At 34.3% G+C, this 22,692-nt stretch overlaps 2 protein-coding genes across 2 annotated transcripts; one reads left to right on the top strand and one right to left on the bottom strand.

Moving 5' to 3' along the window:
* Nucleotides 1-2,304: 2,304 nt before the first annotated feature.
* Nucleotides 2,305-3,234, bottom strand: LOC129510350 (olfactory receptor 4P4-like). The gene has a single exon (XM_055326497.1). The coding sequence runs from the start codon at nucleotides 3,232-3,234 to the stop codon at nucleotides 2,305-2,307; it is 930 nt and encodes a 309-aa protein (XP_055182472.1).
* Nucleotides 3,235-21,150: 17,916 nt separating this feature from the next.
* On the top strand, nucleotides 21,151-22,080 carry LOC129510421 (olfactory receptor 4P4-like). The gene has a single exon (XM_055326611.1). It carries the CDS (start codon nucleotides 21,151-21,153, stop codon nucleotides 22,078-22,080), a length of 930 nt encoding a protein of 309 aa, XP_055182586.1.
* Nucleotides 22,081-22,692: the final 612 nt, after the last annotated feature.

The raw sequence follows: 22,692 nt of genomic DNA, 5'->3' as shown, positions 1-22,692 counted from the left end.
ACATATATATGTGTGCGTGTATAAAGAATAAACACAATTCTTTACGAGTTAAAACAATTTGCTCAAAGAGATACTAGATAAGGATAAGAAAAGGAAATGTGTGCTTTCTGTGACAGAAAGGAGCAGGTTTTTATGTTTACTATTTGCTTTCAGGCTTTGAAAGTGTAGTAACCATGCAGAAATAAGAGATTCTACTACTTTAGCATGATGGATATCAGAACTCACTGTTTTACTGGTGTCTATTTCAATATAATGTTTTTAACCAAGCTTCTCTCAAAGCTTGTGTCAATACACAGAAGGAGATAGCTGGTCATATGTTTACCAATGACACACACAAATACACTGGGATACTCCTTAGAGATGCATACAAGTACCTTGTGTGTAACCCTAAGCCCTCCATGTGTCTCAGTTCATATTAACTCGCTCTTCTGAGAATTGATTTTGTTTTATTTTTCTTTATTTTCTAACCACTTCTAAAACCATTTGTTTTGTGGGTTATATGGTATTATTTATAAAACAGATTTCAGGTATTTTTGAAGACATAAGATCATGTTCTATAGGCTAGAACAAATATACACACTACATTCCTATACTTTACAAAATAACCCAAATAATCCTTGGAAAATTAATATGTTAAATGAAGTCAAACCAAACAATAACTAGACAGACTTAATTTCCTAGAAATAGAACATTTTCCCTTGCTATCCTACAGGTTATCATGGATCCATGAAAAAAAATCAGTAATCAGTTAGATGTGAAAAGTTGTAAGACTACAAATAACAAAGGAAGGTTTCGCGAGATAGAAGATAAACACCATCACATTTATGGTTTTTCCTGGACTTCTTACTCTCGGGCAGGAGTAATTCAGCTGAGCAAACTCTATGTGCAAAATATGCATTCATTCTTCTGAGAAAAGGCAAATGCTTCAGCAGAGATAAATGTCTACACAAATGGAAACCAAGACACAGAGCTAATGGGATTATGTGATTCAAAAGACAAGAGGATAAAAGAAAATTAAAGTAATAGCACCTTCAGATGTAGAAAATAAGTAAAAAGACATAAAAGGGAGCTGGAATCTCATGGATTTATTCCTTTCCTGAGAGCTACATGGGATGTATGTTTAGTTTTTAACCTTTCAGACAGTACATATTTTATTACTAATGCATGATAGTTCATAACATAAGGGGAAGTTCTGGATATGAGAACAGCATGTAAAATCCAATAAAAAGAAAAGATAGCATCTTTGAATTTAATTCACTGTTTATTTATTAATTTGTATGGGCTTATTCCTAGAAAATGGATAAAAGAAAAATAAAGATACAGTACATTTTGACTGAGTTGACTCAATCAAACTGGAAAAACACATAAGAAGAAACACCAATATGGAACAGAGGATTATTTCAAAAGGAGTAATTGCACAGATTCATAGCAACAAAAGGACAAGGAATAAATAATAAATACTACTGGTTTGTTTATGAATTGGCAAAATCTTCTGGAATAAGAAAATATCAGAAATGTGTCTTATATGTAAGACATGAACACTAATGCATCATGGGAGCAGCATTATAAGCAGAAAAGATAGAAAAAACAGTCATAGAGCTGATAGACTTTAGAGTATGTTTGGAGAATGTAAGGAGTGCAGTGTAGCTGACTGAAAGCAGCCTAGGAAAGGGAAAGAAATGAAGAAAAGTACAAAAAGACAAAAAAATCTATGTTTCTAGAAGCCATATGCCCTCCTCAATCTACACACGTGTTAGCCAAGGCAATATTTCAACTTTATAAAGTACAGTACTACACATTTCATAGATATTTGAAAGATGGAGATGCATATATAATTAAAGCAAATAACCAAGACACAAAGATACAAATGTACCGGAGTTAGTAATTACTGAGCTCTCCCTGACCCAAAAACTTGTCATTTTAACACCATCCTTTCTACCATTATAGTGCCTTCTGAGACTAGCAGATTCGGCCAGGACCAATTGTGATAAACAAGTGAGAACTTTGGATTTTATTACAAGGAAATATTGTTCTGTGTACATTATTGGAGAAGACAGTGCCATGATTAGGCATGTGATTTAGAAGACATTTCTAGCATTCCTCAAACCCATTCAACCACATCTGGAACCAGTTGGCAACTTTAGTGTACATATTGCAATCTGAACTACAGTGACTTGCTTCTTTGTCTCTTATAATGTTAGAGCTCATTTAGTCCAACTCCCCAAAGAAAGCTATGTTTTCCATAACATCTCAAATAATAAATGCTCTGGGAGCACATGGTCAGAAGTGGAATGAATATCATCTTTACCTGAATTTCATATGTGCCATTTTAGACCACACCTTCCACATGGCATTTCTCATCTCCATGTTTCTCAGGGTATAGATGAGAGGATTCAACAAGGGAGCAATCACAGTGTAAAACACAGAGATCTCCTTATCCTTGTTTTCACTCCCTGCAGGTAGAACATAAATATAGATACAAGGCACAAAGAATAAAATGACCACCATTACATGAGAGCTGCAGGTGGAGAGAGCTTTGCGTCTCCCTACAGAGGAGTGGGTCCTAAGATTATATAATATGAGAATGTAAGAGGCCACCAGGACAAGAAACACAGCAACCACCACCATTCCTGAGTTTGAAATCACTAAGATATTAACAACATGAATATCTCTGCACACCAGTTTCAAAAGAGGCTTCACATCACATAAGTAATGATCTATCTGATTAGGACCACAGAAAGGTAAATTGAGTACCAAGAGCAATAGAGCAACAGAGTGCCAAAACCCCACACTCCAGGCCATGAAAATCAACAGGTTACACCTCCACCGGTTCATGATGACCATGTAATGCAGGGGCTTGACAATGGCAACATAGCGGTCTAAAGCCATGGACACCAAGATGAATATCTCCACACCTGCCAGCAAGTGGGCAGTGAAGAGCTGGGTCATACAGTTGTTATAGGAAATGTTTTTTCTTGCTGCACCTAAGTCCCTGATTAGTCTGGGGACTACAGTGGAAGTGTAGCAGAGGTCCATGAGGGAAAGGTGGCAGAGAAAGTAGTACATTGGTTGTTCAATTAGATGGCTGCGGATGATCGTGAGTAAGATGATGAAGTTTCCCATTAAGATTGCCAAATAACAGAGCAGGAACAAGAAAAAGAACAGTAGCTCCATTTGTTTATCTCCCCACAAACCCATGAAAACAAATTCTGTGACATTGTTCTGATTTTCCATGAGGTTGAGGTGATTCCAGAGACACAACAGAACTTAATTCATCTGAAATGATAAAGAACATGTGACATCTTCAATAGTGTTTTTTAAGTTTTGGAATATTTATAAAAAAAGATTTAGAGAATTTGTTACACTCTTATTAAACCTTTTCAGAGCAAGGGTATCATTATATTTCAAATTATATTTAATGAAAACATATATTATGTTTGAAATTATCGTAAACGTTTTGCAAGCATTGAAGTCATAACAATGCAATGGTTACTATTCTTATACTCATTTTACATATGAGGAAACAGAAAAATAGGTTGGTACACTAATTGCACCAAATCATTAAAGTATTAGGTAGCAACCTACGATATCAGATGCCTGTATCAGATGCAATTTTTATGCTCTTAATGTCTATGCCACATTACTCACTGAGTAAATAGGCTTCCAGCTGTTTTCCACCTCCTTAAAAGATATGGGTCTTACTCCATTTCTGCCATTAACTACCCATATAAGTTTAAACAAATACCATCCCTTCTCTGTGCTACATATATTTGTGTGTGTTGCGTGTAGCTCTCATATTTCTTTTTTGTTTCAATTTTTTATTTAAATTTGAGCTACTTGATATATATGGTAAAATTGGGTTCAGGTCTGAAATTTAATGATTTGTACCTTACTTGTATAACACTCAGTGCTCATCACAAGTGCCCTCCATAATACCCATCACCTATCTAGCTCCTCTTCCTCCCACCTCCTTCCAACAAACCTCATTTTGTTCTCTGTAGTTAAAAGTCTCTTAAGGTTTGCTTCCCTTTCTTTATTTTTTCATTTTTTCCCTTACCTTGTGTTCATCTATTTTGTTTCTTACATTCCACAAATGAATGAGATCATATTGTATTTGTCTTTCTCTGATTGACTTGACTTGTTGCTTATTTTGCTTAACATAATACACTCTAGCTCCATACTCATTGTTGCAAATTGCAAAATTTCTTTTTCTTCTTAGTACTGAGCAATTCATTCTTCCCAATCCTCCTTCTTCAGCTGGTAGTGATACTGGATATGCCTGCCCTGTGCCAAGAGCGAAATAAAGTTCATTGAAGGTTATATTATAGAGGCTTATGATTCTGATATGATTAAGGGTGAAGAAGAATGCTCCCCAAAATGGAAAAGAACAAGTTGTAGTATAAGAAAACAGATTATCAGTACTTTCATCAGTGAATTGGTTTTCCCTGTGCATTTTTTAATAAATTAATTTTTATTGGTGTTCAATTTACCAACAACAGAATAACACCCAGTGCTCATCCCGTCGTGTCCCCCTCAGTGCCCGTCACCCATTCACCCCCACCCCCGCCCTCCTCCCCTTCCACCACCCCTAGTTCGTTTCCCAGAGTTAGGAGTCTTTATGTTCTGTCTCCCTTTCTGATATTTCCCACACATTTCTTCTCCCTTCCCTTATATTCCCTCTGGGTGGCGCAGTGGTTTAGCGCCTGCCTTTGGCCCAGGGCGCAATCCTGGAGACCCAGGATCAAATCCCACATCAGGCTCCCAGTGCATGGAGCCTGCTTCTCCCTGTGCATTTTGTATTCTACTACAATGGGATAGTTGAAAAACTCATGTTACACATACATTAAATGCAAAGACAAAAATCGGTGTTTGTATCAATTTGTTCTGGGTTGAAACAATAGAGCTTAGCAAAGTATTTTCTATGTATAAATTGATAATATCCAAACCTAGTCCTTATTTATGTGGAAGAATATGATTGGTTAAAGGACATATATGAATTCAAGGATAATCGTTCATAAAATTGTAGAACAAAACTGTAGCAAGTTCAACTCTCAGTTTAGAATGTGTCCTGGACATTGGTGCAAGAGTCAACCCCTCCCAATGTTTGGTCCAGTGTCACTCAGCTTACAGTGATTGAACATCAGTTAGGAAAACACAGATCCATATAGAAAAACATTCTACAAAGCAATGCCCATAGAATCCTCTGGGAAAGTTCCTTTATGCATGACTATCCCCTGGCTCATCTTCAAATCATTTTCTTTGTGGTATTTATTTAATCAATAGAAACAAAACAAAACCTGTTCCACTTCTCGCTCTCCCCCCCACCCCGATACAAACACACACCACAGATATTTGCACAGTTTTGGAGTAAAGAATTTTGAGTCCATCTTTTAGCATATTTTTTATTTAAAGAGTTTCTTTCAAGAATCTCCCCTTAAATTTTAAGTTACTTGAGAAAAATCTCTGAGGAATTATTTGCAAACACATGTCAACTACAGGTTAAAAAGAAAAAAAATTTCATTAGCTTATTTGGAAGTGGGGATTATGACTAAGGCATAAGAGTCTATAGATAGTATAAAAATCCATCAAGGACAATTTGACATGATTTTTCTGCCTTTTTAGAAATATTTATTTATTTGAGAGAGAGAGCAAGCAGGGGCAGGGGCAGGAGGAGAGAGAGAATCTCAAGCAGACCCCACACTGAATGTAGAGCCAGTGAAGGACTTGATCTCAAGACCCTGAGATCATGACCTGGGCCCAAACCAAGAGTCAGATGGTTAACTGACTGAGCCACCAAGGCACCCTGATTTTTGGCTTTTTAAAATGATTTGTCATATTTATAATAAAATAAAATGCGAAGTTGAAAGGTATGGGCTGAATTATGTGATATATTTACACTAAAATGTTTAAATACCAAATATTAAGTAATAATATATTCTAGGCACTTTAGTATTTAGTAAGGACTTTTCATATAACAACCATTTCACCTACACTATGACTTGATGAGGTATATTATTGTACTATTGTCCCCGTTTCGCAAATAAGGAAATTTGGACCCAAGGTTACACAAGCACTAAGGGGGAGTCTGTATCTAATCTTTTTATGTATGATTTGGGAGCTCACACTTCATTTATTTTGCTTAAATACCCTCTCATAAGTATAAAAAAATAATTAAATCTTCAATTTGTCCTCAAATTATCCATATTTTATTCTGAATATCTTTAATGATTTCTCTTAGAAATAACCATGAAGAAAATTTATTCCAGAAGAATTTAAATGTAAAGATAAGATTTCAATAAGGTCAAATTTTTATGTAAAATGAATTGTTAAAAATGCCAATTAGTTTCTCCCAATTTAAATATACATATATATGCGAAAATTAATATATAAAAATACTATATACACACACACATACATACTTACCAGGATGCTCACTTCTGCAGGATTTTACATCTCTTTGGAATGTCAAGGATCCTTCAGGCTGTTTTGTTTTGTTTTTTAATTTCTATGCCTGTGCTATACAACAGAAAATACATGTGGAATGTCTCTGACTCTCCTGTGAATCTTCCAACCAAAAGAAACTTTCAGGAGAGCATTACTGGGAATACCTTGAATTAAAAGCACAGAGGGGCCTGAAACTCCCACAGGCATCTTACAGTAGCCAATGCATATGTGGTTATTATTTTATAAATAAAGCTCACATTTTTATAAGATCATTGAAGCCCATATATGGGCTTGAGGCTTATTTTATTTATCTCATGAGAGTTTACCTGAGTGATTCAATACTTCTCTAGTGTTATAGCACTGATGTAATATGGGTATTTGTTTTCCCCCTCTCTCCTATCCTAGAATAATTTCCTTAAGGACTGAGGTCTCTGTTGTTTTATCATGATACTATATATGTATAGATATATATATATATACTTATTATATACTTATATATAGTGTATATATATGGTTATATATATATATATATATAATAAGTATTGAATTTTTTTATCATTCCAATTATAACCTTTTTGTGATACTGGATATTACCTAGTTTGGGATGTGGTTAGAATTTGGAAATATAAAGAATCCTAAATCTGGGGAACGAACTAGGGGTGGTGGAAGGAGAGGAAGGTGGGGGGTGGGGGTGAATGGGTACGGGCACTGAGGGGGGCACTTGACGGGATGAGCACTCGGTGTTATTCTGTATGTTGGCAAATTTGAGACCAATAAAAAATAAATTTATTATTAAAAAAATAAAATAAAATAAAAAATAAATTCATGAAAGCTAAACAAGCAAACAAAAATGAGATGAAAACATATGGTACATCCATATTGTGTGCAGAGTTAGATTTTGATTCCATGCATTCCTTTGTCTACAATGCTGCAGTTAAAATTAGCCCTATTTAAAGATGAAACTGTCCTTATACATATACGTTTAACCAAATTCCCATAATAATTATGTTAATGAAATGTAGCAGGAACAGAGATTTTGCTTATAATAAAGGATACCAGGTGAAAGCAAAAAAAAAAAAAAAAGAATTTGGAAAGGCCACAATGCACAATCATTTTCTCTCCTTATTTTAGTTTGTTTTTGTTTTGCTTTCTTTTATCTCCCTCCCTACCTTGGGTGAGAGAGAAATAGAATGTCAGTAGAATCTAATGGGAACAGGCTGAGTATATGATAGCCCTTAGTTCATACCAGATAATCGTCATGAGTTTTATTTTATAATATATTTTCTTTCCTATATTGTTTATTTCCATTTCTTCTGCTCGCCCCTTCTGTGCACCCACCATACTCTAACACACTCAACTTCACAAGGCTGGGTCATTACACATTCCTTGGGTTCTCCTACAGCTGTACACATCATGAAAATAACCACTTCCAATACAGCTCTTAAATTATAGCAATTGTCTTCTCCTTGCCACTGGACTCAGACTCATACATGCACTTAATAATGCAGATTCAGAATGCATGAAACAAAATTAAGTAAATCCATATGAAAAAATATGAATCCATCTTCACAGAAGATTTCAGTGTTCCTTTTTAAATTATTGATAAATAAAGCAAGCAATACATCAGGAAAGATAGAGAAAATCTAAACAATACTTTTAAAAGTATTGTAGACACAAACATAAAATAATACATCTAACAAAGAATACATATTATTTGCATGTGTAGCTGGAATATTTGCACAAGTATTATATTATTAAAAAAGAAAAAGCTGTAACCTCTATTAAAAAAGATACATTACATCAAATCTGAACACAACAAATGTTAGATCAAGATTTATGTATTATTATTTTTTGTGCAAATAGTTTAAAGATGTCTCTGTCAAATAACTTGCTAACTACTACACTAATAGAAGGGACAGTTCAATAACTGCACATAGCAAAAAATAAAGATTTTTAAGAAAACAATTTAGAAAAATCTTTAAACAATCCAAAAACCACAATCCACAAAATATTTCCCTGATAAAGTCAGAAAGATACGAGGGTATTCACTCTCACTACTTATATTCAACTTTTTACTCAAAAGACTTTTAGTAAACTAGGTTACAAAATAAATAAAAGCATCTTATTGAGAAAAGAAGAAGTAACACTCTCTCTATTAATAAATGACATGATATATATAGAAAATCCTAAAGACTCCACCAAAAATATTAGAAATAATAAATGAATCACATTAAGTTGAAAAATAAAAAATCAACATATAAAAATCAATTGCATTTCTACAAAGTAACGACAAACCCCAAAAGAGAAATTAAGAAAGTGATCCCATTTATAACAGCTTCAAAATCAATAAACTACTTAGAAATAAATTTAACCATGCAGGAAAAACCCTCGTAGACTGAAAAACATAAGACTTTGATGAAATGGATTCAAAGATACACAAATAAAAAGAAAGATAATCTCTGCTCATGGATTAGAAAGATAAATATTGTGAAAATATCCATATACCTCAATGCGATCTATAGATTCAATGCAATTCTGATCAAAATACCAATGGCATTTCTCTCAGAAAGAGACAAAAAAAATCCTTATTCTCTTTGGAACTACAAAAATACCCTGAATAACCAAAGCAATCTTTGAGAAAGAAGAGTAAACCTGGAGGCATCCCATACCTAATTTCAAGCTGGATGACAAAGCTATAGTAAACAAACAGTATGATATTGCCATAAAAACAGTACATGGAACAGTGACACAGAACAAAGAACCTAGACAACATACACATATATAGTCAACTGATTTTTGACTAGGGTTCCAAAACACACAATAGGGAAAGAACAATATGTTCAAAAAATAGTTTTGAGAAAACTGGATATCCATATGAAAAAAATAAAATAGGACATCTACTTCACAAAAATCATAAAATTAAATTGGAGTAAATCAGAGGTAAACATAAGACTTACTATCATAAAACTCCCCAAAGAAAAAAGAGGGCAAAAGATTTTTGACTTTAGTTTTGCAAATTATTTCTTGGATCAGACAGAAAAAAAAAGAAAAAAAAAAAAAAGAAGAAGAACCAGGCAACAAAATCCAAAAAACAAATGAGACTACATCAAATCAAAGAATTCTGCTCAGAAAAGGAAAGACACAGGACATTGAAAGGCAATCTACAGAATGGGGGAAATATTCACAAAACACGTAATTGATAAGAAGTTTAAAAATCATAAAATACAAGGAAATGCATATTGAATTATTGTAACTTAATAGCAAGTAAATAAACAAATAATCCAATTGAAATTGGGCAAAAGACCTGAATAGTCATTTTTTCAAAGAAGACATATAAAAGGGCAAAGAATATATGAAAAGGTGCTCAACATCATTAACGGGAAGTGTAAATCAAAACCACAATTGAATATCACCTCACACCTATTCAGACTGTTATTATAAAACAAAGACAAGAGATAACAAATATTAGCAGGAATGGGAACAAAAGGAAACTCTTATACACTGTTGGTGGCAATGCAAAATTGCATGGCCATTAGAGAAAGAATATGGTCAGACTTCAAAAACTTAAAAAATGTACTAGCATAGATATGATGTACCAATCCTACTCTGCGTATTTTTAAAAGACTTAAATTAAGCACCTTGGGGGTTCCTGGTTGGTTCAGTCTGTAGAGCATGTGACTCTTGATCTCAGGACCTGGAGCTTAAGCTTCACCTTGGGTGTGAAGCCTACTTAAACACATACAATTTAAAAAAATTAGTAACATGACATATCTGCACACCCATATTAACTTCAGCATTATTTGCAATAATCAAGATATGGGGAAAAATAAATGTCCTTCTATAAATGAATGAATAAAGAAGATAAATATTATTTGCCCATTTAAAAGAAGAAAATCTTGCCATTTGCAATGTCATGGTAAATCTGGAAAGCATTATGCTAAGTAAAAGAAGCCAGAAGGGGAAAGACAAATACTGTGTACTACCACTTACATGTAAAATCTAGGGAGAAAAAAAGAGAATAGTTAGAAAATTTATTCTAGCTAAATAAAAGATCTATATTAAGCTCCCATAACAACGCTGTGTGGTATTGCTATAAGGATAAACATATAGATCATCGAAACAATAGAATGTCCATAAATAGATCTAAATGTGTGATTTTTTTTACAAAGATGTCAAGGTAATTCTATGAAGGAAAGAATAGACTTTTTTTCTACTAATTATGCTGGGCCAATTGGATATCCATATGAGAAAAAGAATGAACCACAGATACTATCTCATACTAAACACAAAATTTAACCAAAAATGAATCTGACATTTAGATGTTAAAAGAAAAATCTATAAAAATATGAAAAAAGAGTATTTTTAACCTTGGGGGTGGATAATCTTTATTAAATATTGCAAAATAATTATAAAAAATTTAATTATTATAAGAAATTATTAGAAAAAATGTTAAGATTTTAATTCTTTTTCTCATTAGATGTTAATTTTTAAAATATGTAAAGGTTATCCATGCACTAGGAAAAAGCTATATATAGACATACACTTTATGAACATTTTACATTATATAAAATTTGTATATGTAATTGATATGTAAACTATATAAAAATATAGCTTCTATCTATTTTAATATATGATATATATAGTAAAAAGAACTATACCAAGAATATATAAAGAATGCTTAGAGAGAAGGAATAAAAAACTGAGAACTACTATTTTTATGTTGTACAATGAACTTGGAAAGAAATTAACACAAAAGGATGCAAATGCTGAGTCAGAGGGTAGTTATGTTTTTACCTTTTTGAGGAACCTCTGTACTATTTTCTAGAGAGGCTGCACCTCTTTGCATTACCACTGACAGTGCAAAAGTGTTCCCCTTTTTCCACATCCTTGCCTACATCTTTTCCTTCTTGTACTGTAGATTTTAGGCATTCTGACAAGTGTGAGGTGATTTCTCATTGAAGGTTTGATTTGTGTTTCTTGATGATCAGTGATGTTGAGCATCTTTTCATGTGTCTGTTAGCCATCTGCATGTCGTCTCTGAAAAAATATCTATTCAAGTCTTCTGCCCTTTTCTATTAGGATTATTCTTTGATTGTTAAGTTTTATAAATTCTATATATATTTTGGATGTCACCCAAAAATCCAGAAATTGTACTACTAGGTATTTGCTCAAAGAATACAAAAGTGGGCTGCCCTGGTGGCTCAGCAGTTTGGTGCCACCTTCAGCCCAGGGGTGATCCTGGAGTCCTGGGATCAAGTCCCGCATCAGGCTCCCTGCATGGAAACTGCTTCTCCCTCTGCCTGTGTCCCTGCATCTGTGTGTGTGTGTGTGTGTGTGTCTGTGTGTCTCATTAATAAATAAATAAAATCGGGGATCCCTGGGTGGCGCAGTGGTTTGGCGCCTGCCTTTGGCCCAGGGCGCGATCCTGGAGACCGGGGATCGAATCCCACATCGGGCTCCCTGCATGGAGCCTGCTTCTCCCTCTGCCTGGGTCTCTGCCCCTCTCTCTCTCTCTGTGACTATCATAAATAAATAAAGAAAAAAAATTAAAAATAAATAATAAATAAATAAATAAAATCTTTTAAAAAAGGAAAAAGAATACAAAAGTACTAATTCAAAGGATACACGCATCCCAATATTTACAGCAGCATTATTTACAATAGCCAAATCATGGAAACTGTTCAAGAATCCATCACCCCATAAATGGATAAATGTGTTGGATTTGATGTGGTATGATATATATATATATATATATATATGTATAAAATGGAATACTCAACCATCAAAAAGAATGAAAACTTACATTTGCAATGACATACATGGAGCAAGAAAGTATTATGCTTAGCAATATAAGTCAGTTGGAGAAATATAAATACCATATGATTTCAGTCATATGTGAAATTTAAGAAATAAAGCAAAGAAGTATGTGGGGAGGGAGAGACAGAGAGAGGGAGGCAAACCAAGAAACAGACTTCTAAATAGAAGAATAGAGAATAGAGAACAATATGATGGTTACCAGAAGGGAGATGGGGGGGTTGTTAAATAAGTACGGAGGGATAAGGAGAGCACTTGTGATGAGCCTGATAGATTTGAATCACTATATTGTACACCTGAAACTAATATTACCTCGTATGTTAACTAACTGGAATTTAAATGAAAACTTAAAAAAATATGGAAATGGCCAAAAATAACATGAAAAAAATGCTCAGCATCATTAGTCATCAGGGAAAGCAAATTAAAGCCACAATACTATATCACCACATACCTCCTTGAATGACTACATGAAAAATAACAATACCAAGCAACAAGAATGTGGAACAATTCTTGTGGTTAAAATTAGAATTTTCTGCTTGTGTTTTGATATCTCTCCACAACTTTAATGTTGCCTAGTATTCCTTACTGACCAGACCATGAGTTCCAGAGATTTCTAATTAGGAGCCTATTAGAGCTTCTGTTTAATTTCATTCCATTGATTTTATTGCTCTAGCTCTGATGCAATTAATAGCAAGTTTCCAGAAATGTTTTAATATTGTTAGGGAGGCAAAAGGTCTTTCTGTGACTTTAGTCAACAGGTTTAGAACATCACAGGACTCCACACCCAAATTATGCCATTTTCCTATTCACATTACCTTTAGCCTTCTTGGAAACCAAAGTTCACAAAAAGAAAGGGCATTCTTGCATGGTTGGGTTCCCAGTAGAGGGAATGCAATTCCTTATTCAAAATTGGGTGTTTCTCAATCATGTCTCTTTAGCATACCTGCTTCTAAGACAAAGTCTTTCCATCACAGGAAATCATTCCAGAGCGAGAAAGCAGCAGCTCTAAGCCAAGGTCCTTGAATCTTTTTGGAAAACTCTTTAAATATCCCTGTGATGCCAGAGGAAAATATTGTGGGAGGCTTGCATTTCCAGACCAAGATTCATTACAAGAATGACCAATTGGGGGAAAAAAAAAAGAAAGAAAGAAAAGAAAGAAGAAAAGAAAGAGAAAGAAAGAAAGAAAGAAAGAAAGAAAGAAAGAAAGAAGAAAGAAAGAAAAAGAAAGAAAGAAAGAAAGAAAGAGAGAGAAGAAAAGAAAGAAAGAAAGAAAGAAAGAAAGAAAGAAAGAAAGAAAGAAAGAGAGAGAAGAAGAAGAAAGAAAGAAAGAAAGAAAGAAAGAAAGAAAGAAAGAAAAGAAAGAAAGAAAGAAAGAAAGAAAGAAAGAAAGAAAGAAAGAAAGAAAGAAAGAAAGAAAGAAAGTGTTTCCTCCACATTTCTTGTCTCTTGCCTATGGGACCAGAGCCATCTGGAGACCATTTCTCCACAGTGTTTCAAAATAATTCATTCTAAATTCAAATCCCAGATTTTCGATGAAGAATTTTGATGCTTTAGGCTAGAAGGAAAGATTTAGAACAATAGAAACACTTTTCAAGAATCGTTAATTGGTATCTAATTGCCTAAATAGTCTGTGTCTGAGTGTGTCTTATCTTTCATATCAAAAGTTTACTATCCAAGAAAAGGTCAATTTGAAGGTGTAATTATTCCTGAAAATCCCTAAATATCATTGAGATCATCTAAGTCTATAAGGTAGGGTTTTCAGTAGCATCTTAAAGACTGGTACTTTCTATATATAGTAAACATTATGTTTCAACAGTTTTCAAATAGTATAGTATTTTAGACTCAGTCCAATTCTTCAAAAAGGAGATGTGGTTTATGTATACAATGGAATATTACTCAGCCATTAGCAATGACAAATACCCACTATTTGCTACGACATGGATGGAACTGGAGGGTGTTATGCTGAGTGAAATAAGTCAATCAGAGAAGCACAAACATTATATGATCTTATTCATTTGGGGAATATAAACAATAGTGAAAGGAAATAGAGGGGAAGGGAGAGGAAATGGGTGGGAAATATCAGAAAGGGAGACAGAACATGGAAGACTCCTAACTCTGGGAAACGAACTAGGGGTGGTGGAAGGGGAGGAGGGCGGGGGGTGTGGGTGACTGGGTGGTGGGTACTGAGGGGGGCACTTGATGGGATGAGCACTGGGTATTATTCTGTATGTTGGCAAATTGAACACCAATAAAAAATAAATTTATTACTAAAAAGAAGATAGTTTATTTTTTTCTTTCTTTATTTATGATAGTCACAGAGAGAGAGAGAGAGAGGCAGAGACACAGGCAGAGGGAGAAGCAGGCTCCATGCACCGGGAGCCCGACGTGGGATTCGATCCCGGGTCTCCAGGATTATTTATTTATTTACTTGCTATTAAGTTACAATAATTCAATATGCATTTCCTTGTATTTTATGATTTTTAAACTTCTTATCAATTACGTGTTTTGTGAATATTTCCCCCATTCTGTAGATTGCCTTTCAATGTCCTGTGTCTTTCCTTTTCTGAGCAGAATTCTTTGATTTGATGTAGTCTCATTTGTTTTTTGGATTGTGTTGCCTGGTTCTTTTTTTTTCTGTCTGATCCAAGAAATAATTTGCAAAACTAAAGTCAAAAATATTTTTCCCTCTTTTTTCTTTGGGGAGTTTTATGGTAGTAAGTCTTATGTTTACCTCTGATTTACTCCAATTTAATTTTATGATTTTGTGAAGTAGATGTCCTATTTTATTTTTTTCATATGGATATCCAGTTTTCTCAAAACTATTTTTTGATGATATTGTTCTTTCCCTATTGTGTGTTTTGGAACCCTAGTCAAAAATCAGTTGACTATGTATGTGTATGTTTTTGTCTGGGTTCTTTGTTCTGTGTCATTGTTCCATGTCCTGTTTTTATGCCAATATCATACTGTTTGTTTACTATAGCTTTGTCATCCAGCTTGAAATCAGGTTTGGGATGTCTCCAGGTTTACTCATCTTTCTCAAAGATTGCTTTGGTTATTCAAGGTATTTTTGTAGTTACAAAGAGAATAAGGATTTTTTTTCTCTTTCTGAGAGAAATGCCATTGGTATTTTGATCAGAATTGCATTGAATCTATAGATCGCATTGAGGTATATGGATATTTTCACAGTATTTATCTTTCTAATCCATGAGCAGAGATTATCTTTCTTTTTATTTGTGTATCTTTGAATCCATTTCACCAGTCTTATGGTTTTCAGTCTACGAGGGTTTTTCCTGCATGGTTAAATTTATTCCTAAGTAGTTTGTTGATTTTGAAGCTGTTATAAATGGGATCACTTTCTTAATTTCTCTTTCGGGGTTTGTCGTTACTTTGTAGAAATGCAATTGATTTTTATATGTTGATTTTTTATTTTTCAACTTAATGTGATTCATTTATTATTTCTAATATTTTTGGTGGAGTCTTTAGGATTTTCTATATATATCATGTCATTTGTTAATAGAGAGAGTGTTACTTCTTCTTTTCTCAATAAGATGCTTTTATTTATTTTGTAACCTAGTTTACTAAAAGTCTTTTGAGTAAAAAGTTGAATATAAGTAGTGAGAGTGAATACCCTCGTATTTTTCTGACTTTATCAGGGAAATATTTTGTGGATTGTGGTTTTTGGATTGTTTAAAGATTTTTCTAAATTGTTTTCTTAAAAATCTTTATTTTTTGCTATTTTGCTATGTGCAGTTATTGAACTGTCCCTTCTATTAGTGTAGTAGTTAGCAAGTTATTTGACAGAGACATCTTTAAACTATTTGCACAAAAAATAATAATACATAAATCTTGATCTAACATTTGTTGTGTTCAGATTTGATGTAATGTATCTTTTTTAATAGAGGTTACAGCTTTTTCTTTTTTAATAATATAATACTTGTGCAAATATTCCAGCTACACATGCAAATAATATGTATTCTTTGTTAGATGTATTATTTTATGTTTGTGTCTACAATACTTTTAAAAGTATTGTTTAGATTTTCTCTATCTTTCCTGATGTATTGCTTGCTTTATTTATCAATAATTTAAAAAGGAACACTGAAATCTTCTGTGAAGATGGATTCATATTTTTTTCATATGGATTTACTTAATTTTGTTTCATGCATTCTGAATCTGCATTATTAAGTGCATGTATGAGTCTGAGTCCAGTGGCAAGGAGAAGACAATTGCTATAATTTAAGAGCTGTATTGGAAGTGGTTATTTTCATGATGTGTACAGCTGTAGGAGAACCCAAGGAATGTGTAATGACCCAGCCTTGTGAAGTTGAGTGTGTTAGAGTATGGTGGGTGCACAGAAGGGGCGAGCAGAAGAAATGGAAATAAACAATATAGGAAAGAAAAATATATTATAAAATAAAACCCATGACGATTATCTGGTATGAACTAAGGGCTATCATTTACTCAGCCTGTTCCCATTAGATTCTACTGACATTCTATTTCTCTCTCACCCAAGGTAGGGAGGGAGATAAAAGAAAGCAAAACAAAAACAAACTAAAATAAGGAGAGAAAATGATTGTGCGTTGTGGCCTTTCCAAATTCTTTTTTTTTTTTTTTGCTTTCACCTGGTATCCTTTATTATAAGCAAAATCTCTGTTCCTGCTACATTTCATTAACATAATTATTATGGGAATTTGGTTAAACGTATATGTATAAGGACAGTTTCATCTTTAAATAGGGCTAATTTTAACTGCAGCATTGTAGACAAAGGAATGCATGGAATCAAAATCTAACTCTGCACACAATATGGATGTACCATATGTTTTCATCTCATTTTTGTTTGCTTGTTTAGCTTTCATGAATTTATTTTTTATTTTATTTTATTTTTTTAATAATAAATTTATTTTTTATTGGTCTCAAATTTGCCAACATACAGAATAACACCGAGTGCTCATCCCGTCAAGTGCCCCCCTCAGTGCCCGTACCCATTCACCCCCACCCCCCACCTTCCTCTCCTTCCACCACCCCTAGTTCGTTTCCCAGATTTAGGATTCTTTATGTTTCCAAATTCTAACCACATCCCAAACTAGGTAATATCCAGTATCACAAAAAGGTTATAATTGGAATGATAAAAAAATTCAATACTTATTATATATATATATATAACTATATATATACACTATATATAAGTATATAATAAGCATATATATATATATATATATATATACATATATAGTATCATGATAAAACAACAGAGACCTCAGTCCTTAAGGAAATTATTCTAGGATAGGAGAGAGGGGGAAAACAAATACCCATATTACATCAGTGCTATAACACTAGAGAAGTATTGAATCACTCAGGTAAACTCTCATGAGATAAATAAAATAAGCCTCAAGCCCATATATGGGCTTCAATGATCTTATAAAAATGTGAGCTTTATTTATAAAATAATAACCACATATGCATTGGCTACTGTAAGATGCCTGTGGGAGTTTCAGGCCCCTCTGTGCTTTTAATTCAAGGTATTCCCAGTAATGCTCTCCTGAAAGTTTCTTTTGGTTGGAAGATTCACAGGAGAGTCAGAGACATTCCACATGTATTTTCTGTTGTATAGCACAGGCATAGAAATTAAAAAACAAAACAAAACAGCCTGAAGGATCCTTGACATTCCAAAGAGATGTAAAATCCTGCAGAAGTGAGCATCCTGGTAAGTATGTATGTGTAGTGTATATAGTATTTTTATATATTAACTTTCGCATATATATGTATATTTAAATTGGGAGAAACTAATTGGCATTTTTAACAATTCATTTTACATAAAAATTTGACCTTATTGAAATCTTATCTTTACATTTAAATTCTTCTGGAATAAATTTTCTTCATGGTTATTTCTAAGAGAAATCATTAAAGATATTCAGAATAAAATATGGATAATTTGAGGACAAATTGAAGATTTAATTATTTTTTTATACTTGTGAGAGGGTATTTAAGCAAAATAAATGAAGTGTGAGCTCCCAAATCATACAGAAAAAGATTAGATACAGACTCCCCCTTAGTGCTTGTGTAACCTTGGGTCCAAATTTCCTTATTTGCGAAACGGGGACAATAGTACAATAATATACCTCATCAAGTCATAGTGTAGGTGAAATGGTTGTTATATGAAAAGTCCTTACTAAATACTAAAGTGCCTAGAATATATTATTACTTAATATTTGGTATTTAAACATTTTAGTGTAAATATATCACATAATTCAGCCCATACCTTTCAACTTCGCATTTTATTTTATTATAAATATGACAAATCATTTTAAAAAGCCAAAAATCAGGGTGCCTTGGTGGCTCAGTCAGTTAACCATCTGACTCTTGGTTTGGGCCCAGGTCATGATCTCAGGGTCTTGAGATCAAGTCCTTCACTGGCTCTACATTCAGTGTGGGGTCTGCTTGAGATTCTCTCTCTCCTCCTGCCCCTGCCCCTGCTTGCTCTCTCTCTCAAATAAATAAATATTTCTAAAAAGGCAGAAAAATCATGTCAAATTGTCCTTGATGGATTTTTATACTATCTATAGACTCTTATGCCTTAGTCATAATCCCCACTTCCAAATAAGCTAATGAAACTTTTTTTCTTTTTAACCTGTAGTTGACATGTGTTTGCAAATAATTCCTCAGAGATTTTTCTCAAGTAACTTAAAATTTAAGGGGAGATTCTTGAAAGAAACTCTTTAAATAAAAAATATGCTAAAAGATGGACTCAAAATTCTTTACTCCAAAACTGTGCAAATATCTGTGGTGTGTGTTTGTATCGGGGTGGGGGGGAGAGAGAGAAGTGGAACAGGTTTTGTTTTGTTTCTATTGATTAAATAAATACCACAAAGAAAATGATTTGAAGATGAGCCAGGGGATATTCATGCATAAAGGAACTTTCCCAGAGGATTCTATGGGCATTGCTTTGTAGAATGTTTTTCTATATGGATCTGTGTTTTCCTAACTGATGTTCAATCACTGTAAGCTGAGCGACACTGGACCAAACATTGGGAGGGGTTGACTCTTGCACCAATGTCCAGGACACATTCTAAACTGAGAGTTGAACTTGCTACAGTTTTGTTCTACAATTTTATGAACGATTATCCTTGAATTCATATATGTCCTTTAACCAATCATATTCTTCCACATAAATAAGGACTAGGTTTGGATATTATCAATTTATACATAGAAAATACTTTGCTAAGCTCTATTGTTTCAACCCAGAACAAATTGATACAAACACCGATTTTTGTCTTTGCATTTAATGTATGTGTAACATGAGTTTTTCAACTATCCCATTGTAGTAGAATACAAAATGCACAGGGAGAAGCAGGCTCCATGCACTGGGAGCCTGATGTGGGATTTGATCCTGGGTCTCCAGGATTGCGCCCTGGGCCAAAGGCAGGCGCTAAACCACTGCGCCACCCAGAGGGAATATAAGGGAAGGGAGAAGAAATGTGTGGGAAATATCAGAAAGGGAGACAGAACATAAAGACTCCTAACTCTGGGAAACGAACTAGGGGTGGTGGAAGGGGAGGAGGGCGGGGGTGGGGGTGAATGGGTGACGGGCACTGAGGGGGACACGACGGGATGAGCACTGGGTGTTATTCTGTTGTTGGTAAATTGAACACCAATAAAAATTAATTTATTAAAAAATGCACAGGGAAAACCAATTCACTGATGAAAGTACTGATAATCTGTTTTCTTTCTTATACTACAACTTGTTCTTTTCCATTTTGGGGAGCATTCTTCTTCACCCTTAATCATATCAGAATCATAAGCCTCTATAATATAACCTTCAATGAACTTTATTTCGCTCTTGGCACAGGGCAGGCATATCCAGTATCACTACCAGCTGAAGAAGGAGGATTGGGAAGAATGAATTGCTCAGTACTAAGAAGAAAAAGAAATTTTGCAATTTGCAACAATGAGTATGGAGCTAGAGTGTATTATGTTAAGCAAAATAAGCAACAAGTCAAGTCAATCAGAGAAAGACAAATACAATATGATCTCATTCATTTGTGGAATGTAAGAAACAAAATAGATGAACACAAGGTAAGGGAAAAAATGAAAAAATAAAGAAAGGGAAGCAAACCTTAAGAGACTTTTAACTACAGAGAACAAAATGAGGTTTGTTGGAAGGAGGTGGGAGGAAGAGGAGCTAGATAGGTGATGGGTATTATGGAGGGCACTTGTGATGAGCACTGAGTGTTATACAAGTAAGGTACAAATCATTAAATTTCAGACCTGAACCCAATTTTACCATATATATCAAGTAGCTCAAATTTAAATAAAAAATTGAAACAAAAAAGAAATATGAGAGCTACACGCAACACACACAAATATATGTAGCACAGAGAAGGGATGGTATTTGTTTAAACTTATATGGGTAGTTAATGGCAGAAATGGAGTAAGACCCATATCTTTTAAGGAGGTGGAAAACAGCTGGAAGCCTATTTACTCAGTGAGTAATGTGGCATAGACATTAAGAGCATAAAAATTGCATCTGATACAGGCATCTGATATCGTAGGTTGCTACCTAATACTTTAATGATTTGGTGCAATTAGTGTACCAACCTATTTTTCTGTTTCCTCATATGTAAAATGAGTATAAGAATAGTAACCATTGCATTGTTATGACTTCAATGCTTGCAAAACGTTTACGATAATTTCAAACATAATATATGTTTTCATTAAATATAATTTGAAATATAATGATACCCTTGCTCTGAAAGGTTTAATAAGAGTGTAACAAATTCTCTAAATCTTTTTTTATAAATATTCCAAAACTTAAAAAACACTATTGAAGATGTCACATGTTCTTTATCATTTCAGATGAATTAAGTTCTGTTGTGTCTCTGGAATCACCTCAACCTCATGGAAAATCAGAACAATGTCACAGAATTTGTTTTCATGGGTTTGTGGGGAGATAAACAAATGGAGCTACTGTTCTTTTTCTTGTTCCTGCTCTGTTATTTGGCAATCTTAATGGGAAACTTCATCATCTTACTCACGATCATCCGCAGCCATCTAATTGAACAACCAATGTACTACTTTCTCTGCCACCTTTCCCTCATGGACCTCTGCTACACTTCCACTGTAGTCCCCAGACTAATCAGGGACTTAGGTGCAGCAAGAAAAAACATTTCCTATAACAACTGTATGACCCAGCTCTTCACTGCCCACTTGCTGGCAGGTGTGGAGATATTCATCTTGGTGTCCATGGCTTTAGACCGCTATGTTGCCATTGTCAAGCCCCTGCATTACATGGTCATCATGAACCGGTGGAGGTGTAACCTGTTGATTTTCATGGCCTGGAGTGTGGGGTTTTGGCACTCTGTTGCTCTATTGCTCTTGGTACTCAATTTACCTTTCTGTGGTCCTAATCAGATAGATCATTACTTATGTGATGTGAAGCCTCTTTTGAAACTGGTGTGCAGAGATATTCATGTTGTTAATATCTTAGTGATTTCAAACTCAGGAATGGTGGTGGTTGCTGTGTTTCTTGTCCTGGTGGCCTCTTACATTCTCATATTATATAATCTTAGGACCCACTCCTCTGTAGGGAGACGCAAAGCTCTCTCCACCTGCAGCTCTCATGTAATGGTGGTCATTTTATTCTTTGTGCCTTGTATCTATATTTATGTTCTACCTGCAGGGAGTGAAAACAAGGATAAGGAGATCTCTGTGTTTTACACTGTGATTGCTCCCTTGTTGAATCCTCTCATCTATACCCTGAGAAACATGGAGATGAGAAATGCCATGTGGAAGGTGTGGTCTAAAATGGCACATATGAAATTCAGGTAAAGATGATATTCATTCCACTTCTGACCATGTGCTCCCAGAGCATTTATTATTTGAGATGTTATGGAAAACATAGCTTTCTTTGGGGAGTTGGACTAAATGAGCTCTAACATTATAAGAGACAAAGAAGCAAGTCACTGTAGTTCAGATTGCAATATGTACACTAAAGTTGCCAACTGGTTCCAGATGTGGTTGAATGGGTTTGAGGAATGCTAGAAATGTCTTCTAAATCACATGCCTAATCATGGCACTGTCTTCTCCAATAATGTACACAGAACAATATTTCCTTGTAATAAAATCCAAAGTTCTCACTTGTTTATCACAATTGGTCCTGGCCGAATCTGCTAGTCTCAGAAGGCACTATAATGGTAGAAAGGATGGTGTTAAAATGACAAGTTTTTGGGTCAGGGAGAGCTCAGTAATTACTAACTCCGGTACATTTGTATCTTTGTGTCTTGGTTATTTGCTTTAATTATATATGCATCTCCATCTTTCAAATATCTATGAAATGTGTAGTACTGTACTTTATAAAGTTGAAATATTGCCTTGGCTAACACGTGTGTAGATTGAGGAGGGCATATGGCTTCTAGAAACATAGATTTTTTTGTCTTTTTG

This window comes from Nyctereutes procyonoides, unplaced genomic scaffold, assembly GCF_905146905.1.
Source record: "Nyctereutes procyonoides isolate TBG_1078 unplaced genomic scaffold, NYPRO_anot_genome, whole genome shotgun sequence".
In the NCBI taxonomy this organism is placed as follows: domain Eukaryota; kingdom Metazoa; phylum Chordata; class Mammalia; order Carnivora; family Canidae; genus Nyctereutes; species Nyctereutes procyonoides.
Note: the sequence above shows the minus strand (reverse complement) of the source record. Positions and strands in the feature narration are given on the sequence as shown.